The sequence below is a fragment of the Prionailurus viverrinus genome, chromosome D3 (genome assembly GCF_022837055.1).
Source record: "Prionailurus viverrinus isolate Anna chromosome D3, UM_Priviv_1.0, whole genome shotgun sequence".
Classification (NCBI taxonomy): domain Eukaryota; kingdom Metazoa; phylum Chordata; class Mammalia; order Carnivora; family Felidae; genus Prionailurus; species Prionailurus viverrinus.
In genome coordinates, this window is record NC_062572.1 from 16,984,481 (window position 1) to 17,001,212 (window position 16,732).

The following is a 16,732-nucleotide window of genomic DNA, read 5'->3' on the forward strand; positions in this document are numbered from 1 at the left end:
ATAGTATGTCCCATTTGTTTACCTGAAATTCAAAGTTAATTGGGCTTCCTGTATTTTATCTGCTACATCTGCCAACCATACTAGTAGGGTCTCAAAAAATATTGGTGGAATTTGCCCTGGCCCTGCCCTAAACTTGCAGTGTGACCTTTTGGCCAACACTGAGTCCCTCTCTGGGCCTCAGTTTATCTGTCTGAAGAGTGGGGGTTTGGACAGTGACCACAGCGCAGAGATCGCCAATGTAGGAAAGCGCTGGGTGAAATGCCAAGGAGCAGAAAGGGAGCTCGAGTCACGCGTACACCTACAGGCTGGGTACCACGCGCGACTCCGCTCACCGGGGTTGGGGAAGTCCCGGTCCCGCCCCTGAGTCGCTGGGACGGACCCAGGCTGTCGCCAAGGATACCTGGGTAGCCAGGAGCCCCTCCCCGACAAGGCCACGCATTTCCGCTGCGTTGGAGTCTTCTGATTGGACGGCTGTCTGGACGCTACCACCAGCCCAGAGCTCGCTAAGGGGTGGGGGCGGGGTCTTGTCCCCGTGGGACTCTCTCCCTGAAGACCTGTGCTAGCAACCTGTCTAGGAGAGGATGGGTGTTTTGCCTCACACAGAGAAAAAGACTGAGGCTCGGGTCGAAAGAGTTTCCATTGCTTCTCCTACTAGAGCTTATGTTCATGCCTCTCCCTGAGAAAAGAGGGGGCGGGAAAGTGGGCAACGCACCCCTACCCGGAGCCTATTCGGTCCCAGGATTTGGAGCACCGGAAGTGTTGGCGACGTGTCAGTGCGCCCTACTCTAAACCTTCCCTCCCAGGCCACCTTTCCTATTCAGCTGCAGGATTCCGGGGCCGCCTGGGCGCTGCACCCCGCCACTTCCGCATTGAACCGCCGCTTCAACCGAACTCCCCACCTCTGCGCGCGCTCCCTCTCGAGCCTGTTGGTTGGGCTGGCTCCTGGGAGTAGCCACGCCCTTTCCCTCGCCCGGAAGCCAATGGACGGGCGTCTCCCGGCTGGGCGATGGGTAATTAATGAGGGCCGGGCGCTGATTGGCTGTAGGGTCGTGGGGGGCTGGGCGGCGGGGTAGGTTGTTCCTGAGGTGGGAGGCGGCACCCGTGGCTGAGAAGGAGGCCTGAGAGCGACATGTCCCCGGCGACTGAAGCAGAGCGGCCCGTGGCGCTGTTTTTCTGAGCCCTGGGCGGCCTGGCGGCCGACTGAGGACGAGGGTCGGCGGAGGCTGCCCCCGCTGTGGTGGCCGCCATGCTGGAGGCCCGGGCGGTTGAGGGAGCCGGCGTGGCGCTCCTGCAACTGCTATTGCTGCTGCTGCTGCCGCCGGCGCTCCGGGGGCCGGGGCTCGGCGTGGTCTGCTCGGCGGGGGCCGGGCTGCCCGAGAGCGTCATTTGGGCCGTCAACGCGGGCGGCGAGGCGCATGTGGACGTGCACGGGATCCACTTCCGCAAGGACCCTTTGGAAGGTCGGGTGGGCCGAGGTGAGAGCCCCTCAGCCGAGCCGTGGGATCCGGGGCCTGCCGTGCTGGGCGCAGTCGACCGAGGGCTGCGGGCTCTGAGCCCCTTCCTCGACCCTGGGGCCACGTCTCCGGAGCCAAGTCTGTCTCTGCGGTTTCCTCAGGGACCCGGTCAGAGCTCAGAGCCTGGCGCGGTCTCGAAGCTACGAAGAGAGATTGAGGCAGAGTTGGCGAGAAGTTATATTTGGACCTCACATCCTGCATTTTCTTAACCCCTCTCTTCCAGCCGATGTGGGAAACTAAAGACGAGGGCGGCTTGTTGCCACCTCGAGGCCTCACGGGTCGTAGGTTATCAGTGTCCCAGGCCTGGGTGGTTTTGCTGTGCTGTATTACGACCGTTCCTGCTAGATTCTTGCCATCCCAGAAATCGGCCGCTTTCCTTACCCCATCTGCAGGAGCGGGGCTTGATTCTTAGCCGGAATAGAAAGGAATCTTCGAAGACGATGAGCCAGGAAAGTTTGATTGTAGCCTCCTCCTGCTCCCCCCTTTAGAGTGAGGACTATGTGTGCTCAAAAGTAGAAGCTGAGGCCACCCCAGAGGGTGGTTGTACTGAAGCCATCCTGCACGTGAGGCTGGTGGAGTGTCAACTGGGTCAGCCAGTGGAACCATCGGAGTATTCTATCCGAGAGTACGTGTAGAGCGTGTAGCGCCTACCCTAAGAAGTCTTGAGGGGTAGGATTCCAGTGTATGGGGAAAATGATTCTGACTTAACTGACCAGCAACAGTAGTTTTCACAGAGCTGCGCAGTTCTCAAAGTTAGTGTAAGAATGGCGGGGTGGGGGTGGGGGGGAGCTGGCTAAAAATGCAGATTCCAGACCTAATAGATTAAACCCACGTTTCTGCACCAGGGGCTTCTGATGTTGGGCATCCTCAGACCAGACTTTGGGAAAATCTGCTCTAGACTCTTTTCTTCTGTTAAGTGGGATTGGACAACAGGTTTAAGAGGGAAGTTCCTTATTTCGTGTGTTGGAAGGAGATTTATGTTGTATGCTGGGTTCAGAGGCTGCCAAATTGGCAGTGTGCCATCTCCAGAAAGCTAAGAGACAGACTTTCTCTCATTTTTTCCACGATGCCCAGATTTGGCTCTTGCCTTTACAAAAGGGTTTAACTTCGTTCTTCCAAGTTCATTGCAGTGTCCCGGAGTTTGTTGTATTCGAGGGTTTATTGCTTCCATACGTGTGAGGATGTTGGGACACAGGGCCGTTTTCTGAAGTTCTGTGTTTGTCTTGGAATTTACTCGGCCCTGGCATGTAGGTCTCAGTGGCCTGGGTTCAGCTGAGTCAGGGCCCCGGTCTTTAGCAGCTGTAACAGCAGCCAAAGCCAGACTTCACATAAGCACGAGGTCACTGCTGTCTCCATCCTGGACCCTTCCTCTTTCTTCATGGGTGTGGGCAGGGAGGAAGGAGCTCTTGAGGAAACTAGACCGTTTGTGGACTTTGCCTCTTGAGATAGGAATGGTGAGGACGCGTGCAGATGGTTTCTTTCACTTGACAGATACCAGGCTTTACATATTACATGAATCCTATTAGGTTTATTGTGCAGAGGAAAAAGCTAAGACCATGCAGGTTCAGTTCCCAGTTCAGAAATCCTGTTTAATTTGCTGGTGCAGGTGATTTGCAGGGGGAGGTGTGGTGCTGGTCAGCAGTCAGCCAGGCTCTCTGTCCTTGGGTTATTGGCTCATGGTTGCAATTTCTTTGGAGGGGTTTATTGTAGCAGGTAAAATTACATGAGACCTACCAAAGCTCGTGTGTACTGGAATCCTGTCTTGGACCCCAGCCTTTGGGGTGCTCTATAAACAGAGGTTCCCTGCTCCACTCTGTCAGAGTGTAACAGACAGGGGCCATGAATTGTAGCGGTAGGAAGGGGTGGATGGAGAGTGGAGGCTGGTTGTCAACTGTGGCTTGGACCAGCCTGTTGCATCATTGCACTTACTGGGTTCCTGACTGAGAGTAGCATTTTGGTGGCCTTAGATCTGGGTCTTAGATTCAATTCAGCTTCCATTCTCCGGAGGCATCTCTGTAGCTTCTGTGCTAAGGAGTCGGTGCCACCAAGGGAAGTGTAGCTGTTCACTCTGCCTTCCCTTCCCTGGCACTGTTTGGGTGGGATGTGCCAGGTATTTGGAGACCCTTGCTCCATGCAGCTATTACACTAATTGCAGTAGGAGCTGTATGTCTAATTTCTTTTGCCACATGCCGGCGATATTGTTTCCAGCATTGGTTCGTTTTATGTTGAATGGATTTAGGCATTTGTTGCCAAGTTAATCCAGATAAGGGTTTGGCCTGCTTTTGAACTTGATGTTTCTCTATAGTGTCTTTGTAGTTCAGCATTCTTGTAACCGTGAGTGGCTTAGGGCACCTAGTGGCTTTTGCTTTCAAAGGCACTTCATAATGTTTATTGAATTTCTTTTCTGCCTTGAGGGTAGCTAGTGCTCACAGGAGATCCTCATAGCCCGGGAAAGGCTTTTTCAACTTGTGGGCTTCACCAGATGGAAATACCACTATAGAGTGCTCAACTTGGGGCTTTGGCATGCTGCAAATTCCAGGTTCTTGCTCATTCTGGGTTCCTCCTGACTCAGGAGGAAAAGGCCTGGTTATTTGGCCTGAGGGCCCAGGACTTGGCCTGGTTTTAGGAGAGGCTATTTCCTCTTCATAGAAAGATATCTGCCAATCATTTGTATGACCTTGAAGAACAGGCTTTACCTCTCTGGGCCTTGTTTTCCTTTGTACTATAACTTCTCGTGCTCTAGAAATCAGTGACCTGAGTCTGAAAACTCTCTTGCCCAGAGTGGGTTTAAGTGTCTCTGTCTTTCTCTGTTCTTGATAACCTTTCACATGAAGTTACAAGTAGGGCAGAACATGGTTCCAGAGGGGAAAAAAAGGTGGCTAAGGGCCTGAACCTATTAGATTACTAATTCTGCAGGCCTAAGGAAGACCCTTTTCTGGGCAACCTTCCTTTTGGCTGGGGAGGGATTTGGCTCTGGGGAGATTAGAGCATGAAAGACGCTGAGGGTCACTGCTGTGTCTGATTTGCTTAAGGCTGTGGGATTTGTTTAGAATTTTCTCTGCATACTTTCGCCTAAGAGGCCGGCTTCATCTGCAGGCCCTCTAAGTAGCAGAAGTTCACAGGTAGAGAACTTAGGTAGGCGGTATCCCCATTTTACAGGTGAAGAAACACCTAGAGATAATAATCTGTTCCAAATCATGTAGTAGTTTGCAGAGCCAGGGTTCAAATCCAGGCCTGTCTTACTCTCAAACTGGAGCTGAATTTTTTAAGTTGCCTGGCTCCTCTATTGTCCTGAACTAAGTAAGAAACAGCAGACATAATGTAGGCCCTTTGGCCCTTCCTTTTTGATTAACCGAATCCTCAAGGTTCCCCGCCTCAGTGCATTCAGAATAATTCTTTATGGACTCGCCTTGCGTGAGAAGGAAGTGACTGAGAAGAATAAGCTAGCGGTCAGGTGGGAGGCCTAACCCCGGGGTGGCAAGGGTGGGGTGGCAAGGGTGGAGTGCCACAGCAGCTCTGCAGTGGTGGTCTCGTGTAGGACAGCTTCCAGCTCATTCTGGCTTTTTCACTGCTGTGGTTCCTCACCGCAGTTTTCCAATTTTTTATTACTTCCATTTCCACTTGGTCCATTCCCTAAACTCCTGGGAGTGGAGGCATCTTTTTTTTTTTTTTTTTTTTGGTGCTTATTGTGTGCATATGCTTGCCTGGGTGGCAAACCTTTATGTCTGTCTGTGTCTCTATGAGGCACTGTATTAAGCTGTTTACAGATCTCCCTACATGCAACCTGTGGGATAGGTGTTATCCCCATTTTATAGGTGAGAAGACAAATCGTTCCACACCACATGGTAGGCGGCGGAGCCAGGATTCAAATCCAGGCCTGTCTTACTCTCAAACTGGGGCTGAATTTTTCAAACAGCCTGGTGCCTCCATTGTCCCGAACTAAGAAGCAGCAGACATAATGTAGGCCCTTTGGCCGCCTTCCTTTCTGGTTAACTGTCTGAGCTATATTGTGCCAACTTCAGCAGTGTGCTGACTGTGTACACGTCACTGTATTTTAGAGAGATCTGTTTAGCTGTGAATACCTAAAGTCTAAAGGGGAAAGAAAGAAACCCTTTTTACTGCTGCATCACTTGGGACTTGGACAAATGCAACTTTGCATGTGGCAGATCTCCTGGGAAAGCCACTTGGGCTTTACAGGAAAAATATTTAAAGGTAATTCCAAGGTTGTTAAGTAGTTTTTATTCACATGGCTGAGTTTTGTGAGTTGTGAGACTACGGCTCTTACAGATTACATTACTGTCAGTTTCTCACTTTTTCCGCTCACGAGAAAGAAAGAAAGAAAAAAGATTCCCCACACATGTACAAAATTTCCTGTGTGTGTAAAAAGCAAATGTAGTTAATGTTCCAAATTTGTAAGGATCATGGTCCTCCTGGAAGGAGGGAATTCTTAGAGCTCAAGTGGAAGAGAAATAGCAGTCTTTTAATCTTCATGGCATAAGGGTTTGAGCCTGGGAAAGAGCTGAGGCGTGTTGGCAGTCCGTCCTTTGTAGTGCTACTTGGCCACCCTTTGATTTCTTGAGAAGAAATAAAAAGAAAAAAGCCTGAAGACAGAAGCGCAATGAGTTTCCTGTTGCATTGTCTCATCAGGTCCATCTGATGTCACGGCTAACTGTTCACTTACAGGAACTGTTAACAGTTATGTTTATTTTTTTGAGGGCTTGACCTTAGCCACTGGCTCTTTTAGTTACTCTTTGACCTTCCTTAGAGATAAAAGATCCTGTTGGAGTTGTGGTGATTCAGATGATAAAGCTCCAGGGATGACTGCTCTTGGACATCTCCCAAAGGATCTAGGTGCCAAATGTCTTCAGAGTCATCATGTGCGATTGGAAGGTGGTCTTGAAATCTTAATCCCAGGCTGGAGGAGAGACTAGGCGGGTGTACTGAAATCATTGCTAAATCTGCAGTTTGGAAAGTAGATTATGGAGCACTGGGAAACCTCATTGTGTTTACAGGATAAAGGAGTCAGAGAGGCTACTCTCTGAAGGAGGAAGCGTAGCTATTCATCTCTGAGGCTGGAGTGCAGTCAGTGTCTAATATTTGAGGCAAGACCCCAGTTTAATTTGTTATGTGTTCGGGGGAGAAAAACATGTGTAATCTTGTCTCCTACTAAGGTTGGGGGAAGAGGGCTGGGGGCAGTAGAGGTTTTTGGCTTTTTGATACTGACTCAAGGTATGTAACTTTTTACCTTTTTTTTTTTTTTTTTTTTTTTTTTAATGTAAGCTTTACCCTCAGTGTGGGGCATGAACACTCATGACTCTGAGGTTAAGAGTCACATGCTGTATCAACTGAGCCAGCCAGGCACCTCTAACTTTTTACTTTTACCCTGCCTTATTCCTTATCAGTGTGTGAGATGGGAAAGGTGGCTCCCCCAGGACTTGGGCATTTTAGGCCAGAGGTGCCAATAGGACCTTGGCAGATTTTTTTCCTGCGAGGATGGCTTAGCCCTATGGAAAGAATAGCATGGCTTCACTGCTGCTCAGGCACCTCCTTAGTTGCTGTTTGTTGGTTCAGCGAATCATCTTGAGTGCCTGTTTATGTGCCAGCGACTTTGTTAGGTGCTGGGGCTACATTAGGAACTTTTTGGTTCTAAACTCTTTTGGATTAACTGGGATACGTTCAGGAGAGAGTAGGTGAGGTTGAGTTTTGTGAGTTTGTGGGAAGTAAGGTGTTTGCATGTAAAAGAAATTAGAGAGTATCACGCCCTTCTTTTTGTGAGCATGTTTCTCTGGTATTTACCACCCTTGGAACTTTGTGAATGAAAATTATAAAAAGCAACTAAGCTGGTATCTTATTTGTAGTAAAGACAATGCAGAATGACTTGCCTAACATTTCCTGTTTGTTTTAGACCCTTGAGCTTTTCTGAATGAAAAAAACTCTTTGAACTTAATGGTCTTGCAGAGTTCTTGGCCATCCCCCCCTGTTTTATGAGGTTTCTCTGAAGCTCCCCTCTCAGGGAGCCAGGAGCTGTAGCTTTTGCCTGTTTTCTTCCTGTCACTCTCTGCGGTTGAGGAAAGTCATTTTAACAAGCTTCTAAGAAGTTCTTCTCTGAGGGTTAGGGAGCTATTGGGGTGATTAGTGTTTGGTTTCTTTCACTTTTTCTTCCTTAGAGCCATTAGGCTCTCTGATGCTTGCCTTTGTGTCTGGTCACTTTAAAGCCAGATGCAGAGGGGGTGGCTCCTTCCCCTGGGAGGGTTACTAGCATTGCCCCAGAAATGGCTCTGGCAGTTGTGGGGTCTCTGCAATTTTTGTGTGTCTTGCCTCTGATGTGGTGTCTCTTTGACTTTTGTCCCCAGCCTCCGACTATGGTATGAAACTGCCAATCCTGCGTTCCAACCCCGAGGACCAGATCCTGTATCAAACAGAGCGGTACAATGAGGAGACTTTTGGCTACGAAGTGCCCATCAAGGAGGAGGGGGACTACGTGCTGGTGTTGAAATTTGCTGAGGTCTACTTTGCACAGTCCCAGCAGAAGGTGAGGCCTGGTCAGTGGGACACTGCCACTCTTGGATAGTCCCCTGCTATGGGCCAGAGAATGTAAGAGCCTCCCCAGAAGGGAGGAACAGGTGAGCTGTGAGGAGAAGCTGGATTCCTTCTGCCCCTCGAGAAGCGATGTCCCATTGCTCACAAGGCTGCACTTGCCTTGGGGGTTGGTGACAGAAGGCAATGCCAGAATCTTAGTTCTTGGCAACTAACTGATCCTGGTCGTCTTCCTTACTTGTCAGCACCTTCTTGTTTTTTAGCCTTATTCTTTTCCTGTCTCTTCTTATGAATTTCCTTCTTTCCATGTTGAGCTTTTTTTTTTTTTTTCCATGTTGAGCTTTTTGTTTATATTCTTTGTTTCCTAAGGCCAGTATGAGACCTTGACCATGAAGGAACATGGCTTTGATTTGGCTCATGTAAAGAACTCTTTACCCTTGACTATATCCAGCTCTTTCATTTTAAAAATTATTTCTGAACTTGAAGCCCAAGCAGGTACATGATGTCCAGCTGCTAAAGGGAGTATGAAGCTGATGGTTTTGACATTGTCTCTCTTTTGTTTTTTAATCGTGGAAGGTATTTGATGTGCGACTGAACGGCCATGTCGTGGTGAAGGACTTGGACATCTTTGATCGTGTTGGGCACAGCACAGCTCATGATGAAATCATCCCTATGAGCATCAGAAAGGGAAAGCTGAGTGTCCAAGGGGAGGTGTCCACCTTCACAGGGAAACTCTACATCGAGTTTGTAAAGGTAATGCTCTCCCTCTGCCTTCCCAGCTGAGGAGATGTTTAAAAGAGTGGGGGTGGGGGAATGTTTACTGCTGTGTGGTGCTGACCCTGGTTCTCCCATTTCCCAGGGGTACTATGACAATCCCAAAGTTTGTGCACTCTACATCATGGCTGGGACAGTGGATGGTAAGTGGTGTTTTTAACTTGCTTTTTTGCCTTGGTCTGAAGGATATGATTGAGGAAAGCCTTGGGGGAATAATTTAGCCATTCACTTTTGTATAAACACTTAAAGCCAAATTGTGGGGAATCCAAAGTCAGATGGATGGGGATGGAGTGCAGCATGGTGCTGACCATAGCTTTGGAGTAAGGTCTGTGTTCAGATTTTGCTGCTGCCACTTAATCAGCTGTTTGGTTTTGGACAAATTCCTTTAAGTTCACTGTAAATGGGGCTTAATAATGGTACCTACTGGTGTGCCTTGACCCTTCTAGTCTTGGAATCGCCTAAAACCTGTCCTTATTCTCTTTCTTTGACATCAATTTCCTGGGGGCAGAAAGGGAAAAGGCAAAAGAGGGAGGAGTCTTTCAGGGTTTCGGTGTGCTCTCGGGCATTGCTCAACCGCACTGGACAAAAGTCCACTTCCGAATGTCTCCTTGTCCCTGGGATCCAGCCTTAGGATATATCACTTTCTCAGCATTGAGATGATCCTGGCTGCCAGCTTCCCAGGCTGATTTTTGCACAGAAAGCTGGTGTCTTAGTGACTTTTCTCTTCCATTCGGCCTCTGTACCCTTTCCCGAAACTCATCCTTAATGCAACAAGTTGCTCATCCTGTTGTCTTGATGTGTCTCAAGATGCTGGTGTTATGACATCTAGGCAGATGTCTTGCCACAAAAACAGATTTGTAGCTTGAGTCCCTAAGGAGCAGGCAGAACAGAGGGGTGGTGTGTGCTGACAACCCAGGGCCCTGTATGTAGCTCAGCTTTTCCTCAGTTGCTGTGTGAATCAGAAGGGCACATGGGATTGTGGAGGCTGCAGAAGGGATTTGAAAAGGTTAAGTTTTGGGTGTCGAGTCATTGCCACTGTTCAGTCCAGTCCTCACGGTTCTGAAGAAGGAGAAAAGGAAGGTGATAGGAAGCCTCCCTGGGGTAGGGCTTCTACTACATTTTAGTTAAATCTAAAAAAGACTGGTGTTTACAGCCATCTGCTATTCTCTAGGCCAGGAGTTGTTTCTGCTACATCTGTTTTTTTGCTGTAGACCTTGCATAGGTCATGGCATCTCTTTATTGTGGCTCATTTATGGCTCTTAAGGGTCTCACTTAAATGGTGTGGGTCTTGGGGCACCTGGGTGGCTCAGTCGGTTGAGCATCCGACTTTGGCTCAGGTTGTGATCTCATGGTTTGTGGGTTCGTGCCTTGCGTCAAGCTCTGTGCTGACAGCTCGGAGCCTGGAACCTGCCTTGGATTCTGTGTCTCCCTCTCTGCCCCTCCCCTGCTCGCACTCTGTCTCTCTCTCTCTCTCAAAAATAAATAAACATTAAAAAAAAATTTTTTTTTTAAATGGTGTGGGTCTTACTTAAAAGATGTCTACTTTCTTGTGTCAGATGTACCAAAGCTGCAGCCTCATCCAGGACTGGAGAAGAAAGAAGAGGAAGAAGAAGAAGAAGAATATGATGAAGGGTCTAATCTCAAAAGACAGACCAATAAGAATCGGGTGCAGTCAGGCCCCCGCACGCCCAACCCCTATGCCTCGGACAACAGCAGCCTCATGTTTCCCATCCTGGTGGCCTTTGGAGTCTTCATTCCAACCCTCTTCTGCCTCTGCCGGTTGTGAGAACAAGTACCATCCTGAACAGGGTGAAGGGGTGTGGGAAAGAAACCGAACATGTTGGTTTTGGTTTCTGTATTTTTCACAGTGATTAACAGACAAACAAACAAACAAAACCACACACAAAAATTAAAGGAGAAAAAAAGAGGCAGAGTGGGTAGAGAGCAGCCCTTATCCACCACTGGTCCCAGCCCTGCTTCAGTCCTCGTGCTCTCTTTGTGGCTGGCCCCAGCCGTCTCTTTCCTCTCCAGGGTACTTAAGGTGAAGCAGATCCTCCATGTTCAAGGAGCCCTATCTGCACACCTAGTGGAAAGGACTCTGAACCCAGAGCAGACGTGGTTCCTTTTGTTAGGTTAGAAATTAACAGCAGGGAAATGTCATCTTATTACCTGAGAAGACCAGCGCTGGGAGTTGGGTATGTTCTGAAGTTATGTCCAGATAAGTTTTCAGATGTCCTGGGATTGAAAGTGTGTGTGCTTTGTGTATGTGTGAAGGTGTATAATTTGTATGATAAAGACGAAAACAGAAGGGGGATTAAAAAAAAAAAAAGAAAAGAAAATTAGATACTTCCTTACTTGGAAGCCTTTCTGGTTTCAGCCCAGTGATGGTTCCACCTTAAGTGTTTGCGCTTTGTCATTGCTTGTCTCCCTGACATATGCCAGTTAGAGGACTGTCTGGTATCCAAGACGATTAGTTTATGTCAGGTCCTCAAGTTGCCTCTGACTTGTTACCACAACAAATCATTTTGATTTCAGTGCCTGTTGGGGACTTTGATTTCTTCTCATTTTTTTCCCCCTTTAATCTGGCCCATTTGAAATCTCTTCTCTCTCTCTCAATCATCCCGCTAAGTTATTGCCAAGAAGGGAAGGCGACCTGGGGATTTGGGGTTCCCTCTGCTTGAATGTCTTATCCTCTACCACCTCACCTTGTTGGTACCTCCCTCCCTGGATCTCTGAGCCAGCAGCCAGGAGGACCTGACCCAGCAGTTCTTTTACTGGCCCCTTTGTAGGGTCTTGCTGCCAGGGGACAGGGATGCTTTCCAGCCTGCAGCAACAGAACACTTGACCTTAAAAGTCTTTTCTGGTCTTTGGATTAGAAAAGGCTTATGTTAGCATAACTTAAGAGCCACCTCAGAGACTTGAGCCCTACTAAGTGACTGACCACTGTTTAGAGTGTCTATCTAGTATCTGATGTTCATTTATTCCCATGTCCTTCCGTGTCACAAGTCAACCAGTTTTGGTTTATGCCTAGAGCTGCCCCAAGAAATTAGACTCATTGTCTGTATCTGGCCCACTGGCGCCTCTTCCCGATCCTAGCAGTCTACCCCTTTCCTTTCATTTCCCTGTCTGAGCTGCAGTTGGGTTCTTGGTGTGACGGAGCTGAAAGATTTCTAGTCAGCCATAGTCCTGGCGGCTCTGAAGCCAGCCTTAGCATCAAGTGGCTGTCTTCAATTCCCTGGAAAAACTTGTACAGGAAATGAAGGTTCCCTGTTGCCTTTCTTTCTGGTCACTGTTATTCTTTTCCCAGTTAGAGCAACAATGAGGGAGGACCCAACCAAGCTACACAGAGTTTTGTGGATGGAAAGCAGCAGGGTTAGCTTCCGCTTGGGCTAGAGCAGCATAGAATCTCAGACCAGGCTCATCTTTTTAGAATGTGTTGAATTGTCTTTTTTTTTTTTTTTTTTTTTTTTTTTAATGTGTTTGAAGAGCTCCACGCATTTGAATTGCTTATGTGACAAAGTAAGTAGCTCTTGGGCTCATGGCCTGGGTTTTGGCTCTTAATGAGTTACTCTGGGCCAGCATTTAGTCCTTTGAGAGTGGGAGCCCTTTATTTTCGCTGTGACTTAGGCCTCGGTAGTAGGGGATTGAGTCAGGCATCTGGATGACTGTGGCCTGAGGCCGCAATAAGAGGAACACTTCCTGGAGTGCTTCACAAAGCTCCCTGCTTTGAAGGATGGCATCCTGTAGCCTTGGTCCGGGGCACCCCTTGCCCAGGGCAATGGACGTCCTGACTAATTGGGCTTCTGACAGTGGCTTTGGTTCCCCTTCCATCAGATCTCCTCAAAGCTGTAGGCCACTGTCAATGGAGTAGACAAGAGGAGGAAGGAGGACTCGCTGCCTCCATTTTGCCTTGTTTGTTAGTTTGCCTGGGTCTTTGAGGAAGGAGGGGTCCCGCCTACTCACCTCAACGCATCCCTTCAGTGACTCAGAGTCTCAGAAGGAAACCCTGGCTCCTGGGGCCATTTCCTAACGGTACTGTAAGCCAAGCAGCTTTGCTTCCAAGCCCACCCCTGTTTCCAAGCTCACTCCTTTCCCCTGAGCCCAGGGATAGGGATGGGCATTTTCCTCTGCTTGTGTCCGAAAGGAAGGAACATCTTTCTATGGCTCACAAAAACTAAAGGAGAAGTGAGGAAACAGGAAGAAGTATGGTGGGGGGCTGGGGTAGAGTCCCCTGGAGCCAAGTCCACCCAGCTAACAGCTGCCCGGGGCTGGTCATAGCTGGCCCATGATGCTGAACTTGAAAGCTTTTTTTTTTTGTTCGGGGGGGGGGGGGGGGCTCCTTCAAGATGATATAGGTACATGAAGTTTAGGTTAAAGGGGTGGGGTGGGGCACTCTTTATTTTTATTTTTGTATTGTGTACGTCACCAATTACTCTGTTCGTCGTTTGCTTTTTGCACTGTTTGTTCTCCTGCCTGTATTTTGAGCTAGTGCTAGGACCAGGCAGCTACGCTGTAGGGAGTCTATCTGGGGTTGGGGAGGTGATGAGGGATGCCACTTAGCTCTGGGGAAGGGGAGGCCTGGACTCTTCTACTGGATCCGTGCACTGTCCTAGGTTTTTAGATCTCCCTGAGCCCAGCTGGCCAAAGCCAAGAGCAGACGGCCAAGATGAAACTCCTTTTGCCAGGAATGTGGCTTCGGTTCAGTTTCTGGGTGGACCACATTAAGATGTTCTGCTGGGGATAGACTGAGAGTCTTCAGTGTAGCTCTGATTTGGGTCAGGGGCCAGCTGGCCTTTTTGGGTTTCACTCACGCTGACTGAAACATCCTGCCAGGAAATAATCTGTGGCACTCATGTCCCCTAAACCAGATCCATATTTCTGTAACATCTCCACTATGGAGGAGAAGCTGCTCAGTGGATATCTTGAATTCTGGTGACTTGAAAAATGGTTATCTTCGAGTGTCAGTGGTGTTAGACTCCCGGGTGGTGGGGGTGGGGGCGGCACAGGGCCTGTAGGGTCACTACCGGCTGGTTTGAGAATGTAACCTTTTCTCTTTTTTCCACTGTTTGCCTAAGAGATACTGGCCTGAAATTGGGAGAGCACATTAGAGGTCAATTAGGCTTTGAAGAGATGGGGTGAAGTTCAAGTTAAGTTTACCTGCCCCTTTCTGTGTCTGGAAACTAATCTGGTTTTGGAATTGTGTTTTGACTTCTTTATCTTTTTAGAGAAGCTTCTGTTTTAAGGAATTTCTCTTCCTTCTTATCCTGCTTCTACTTTCTCCTGGGAAGACCTGGCCATGGCTTCTAGAATCTCAGTTGAACTTCAGAAAACAGCAGCAGTATTTTCCCTTTCCTAGCACATATACTCCTTTCTCTAGAAATTGGCTCACCTTGGGAAGACCAGGGAAAGAGTCCACGGGTTCTCTACCCTCCCTGGAGATTGGGGCAGGACCCACCCCGGTCAGCACAGTGCCTTTTCCTCTCCTGCTCTGAGCCAGGGTGGGCATTCCCTTTAGATTCAGGTCTGGGCAGGGGTCTTACAGTCCCTGCCGTGGGGCTGCTTCCCCATCCCTTTCTCCCCCTCCCCTTTGCTGGCCGGCTCTAACCTAATTCAAGTGTCTTCTTGCCTCGAGGAGCCTTAATGGCATCAAGTGGCAACATGTAATATTGTCCTCTATGCCTCTCCAAAGGACCTAGGAGAGCAGGTGAACTTTCCAAAGTGAGAGAGTAACAGATGCTCCTGTTCAAAACAAGGGGAGGAGGAGGAGATGCTTGGGCCTCCTTCTGCTGTGGCCCTGGGGGGAAGGAGCCTGGGGTAAGGCTCAGTGATAGTGCGGAAGCAGAACCAGAAACACCCGGGATCTGTTCAGAAATCTTAGAAGTCTGCTTCTCTTCTATGGAAAGATATAATTAGGGATCAAAGAGCTCTAAAAATATTGCAAAGAAGCCTTAATGTTCACGCTTCAGAGAGATCAGAGTAATTTCTCCCGTTCTGTCCGAGCTAGGACTCTTTCTGTATTTAGACCTCTTCTGGGGCAAGAGGGCTAGATTTCCTCATTTTATTACGAGACCAGATTGGCATCAGTGGGTCAGCTGCCCAGCTAGGGCGGATTTCTTCTTTGTACGTGGGTGGCTTGCTGCCGATCTAGTTTGTCCTTCCCCAGCTGCCTTTTGGGTGGCCTGCCTTCGGCTGCCAAATCATTTTGATAAGAGCAGATAATTTGGGGACTGGCTGGACTGGCAGAAAAAGAGCAGGATGGATCTCTTGGGACAGTCCCCTCCCACCCCCCACCCCCTCCAGGATCATAAAGACAAGGAGCCAGGATTGTGCCGGCAGCCAGGGAAACAGTAGTCCTGTTAGAGTTGGCAGGGAGGGCCCTGGCACCTCTCACATCCAGGCAGTCTTGTGAGGTGGGGGCACACAGCACCAGGAGAAGCAGAACTTCGTTCTCACCTCTATTTTGAGCTTCAGTGCTTTATTTCAGTATGAGGGAAAACAACAACAAACTGAAGTGTGCTTTCCGTCCTTTGAAAGGACAACTGTCAGGAAAGGAGAGCCTAGTTGCCAGGTGGGAGGGGAGAATTGGCAGGGAGAGTCTTTACGGCAAAACCAGGAATGAGGCGTTCTTGACTCCTCTTCCCTGGCGTGTTACGATCCAGGGAATGAAAAGAAATTTGACCCTGGATTAGTTCCCTCTTTGGATCCTCCTTCCACCATGTTCTCACACACTAGGACCAGCTGCCCATTCTGAGCTCAGAGCAGCCTCTTCAACAATTATTGGCCTAACCTGGCTTGTCAGGAAACCACCCCTGCCTCCCTCCCCCCCCCCCCCCCCCCCCACCATTGGGCCTGGCTGCTCTGTTCTATACCAAGTACTGGAGAAGAGTGGCAAGTTCTTAGTAGGCCTGGTAGCTCCTAGATTCCCATCCTCTCCCAGCCGCGGCGAAACAAACTGTAGCCACAACATGCATTTCCAGCAGCACAGTGAGATGTGATTGAGGGGCTTTGAACCTGGCTGGCCCGGGAAAGCAGTGGGGGGTGGATAGAGCTGTCTTTCCTTCTGGGCTGTCTCCATCTGTCCCTACCCCTTACATGCCCCATCCTACTCCCACCAAAAAGTAAAAAAATCAGGATGTTTTTCACTGTCCATTGCTTTGTGTTTTAATAAACAATTTGCAGTGACACTGTTGAGATTGAGTTTGAACTTGATTGCGAAGAGGTGAAGTGATTGGGTGGGAAAAGGGAGACATGGGGGCTCACTTAGCTGCAAAGGGCTCTCCTGGGACAAGACCAGCAGCTTTTGTCCATTTTAGCCTCGTGTCTCTTGCTTTTGTTTTCGCCGGGATGTTTGGTTAAGAGAATGAAGTTCTGTAAAACTGCCTGGCCATTTCAGCCAGCAGTGCATTCAAGGAAAAATAAACAGTTGTTTTGTTTTGTTTCCACTTTCACTGGAATGCCAGGCCATGACTCGACTCTCCCTCCCAATGCACATCTTTCCCTCAGCTGCCATGACAGCCTGTGGACAGACCGAGCCCTGGGACGATTTTCTCTGCTTTCTCCTTTTCAGGTGTGTTGTCAGTGTTGAGTATACATTGGGAAGGATGTATATGCAGAAAGAGCAGGAAGGATTTCTTTCCCCTGTAATGAATCTACCTTGTTCACAGCTGAGGAGCATGAAACTCAAAAAACTTCATTTACCCCAGGCTAGTCAGTAAACAGTGAAGCCAGGTTTCAAATTCAGTCTATCTGCTTGCAAAGCCCCTGTTCTCTTTAAGCTATAAGGATACTTGTGGATATCCCTTAATGGAGCCCTTGAAATGGATGAGGCACAATGCCAAGCACTTTTACAGAAGTTATTTCTGTTTCATCTTCAACAAAACAGTTGGTATTAGCCTTACATAGGTGAA

The 16,732-nt window shown here is 48.8% G+C and overlaps 1 protein-coding gene across 2 annotated transcripts; it reads left to right on the plus strand.

The window, feature by feature from the left end:
• The first annotated feature begins 845 nt into the window (after positions 1–845).
• MLEC (malectin) lies at positions 846–16,273 on the plus strand. Of its 2 annotated transcripts, none has more exons than XM_047828120.1 (5): positions 846–1,010; positions 7,868–8,046; positions 8,628–8,804; positions 8,911–8,968; positions 10,382–16,273. In XM_047828120.1, exons 1-5 carry the CDS (start codon positions 1,007–1,009, stop codon positions 10,609–10,611), a joined length of 648 nt encoding a protein of 215 aa, XP_047684076.1. In that variant the 5' UTR covers positions 846–1,006; the 3' UTR covers positions 10,612–16,273. The 2 variants fall into 2 exon arrangements, with proteins under 2 accessions (XP_047684076.1, XP_047684075.1); XM_047828119.1 differs by lacking the exon at positions 846–1,010 and adding an exon at positions 1,080–1,475.
• Positions 16,274–16,732: the final 459 nt, after the last annotated feature.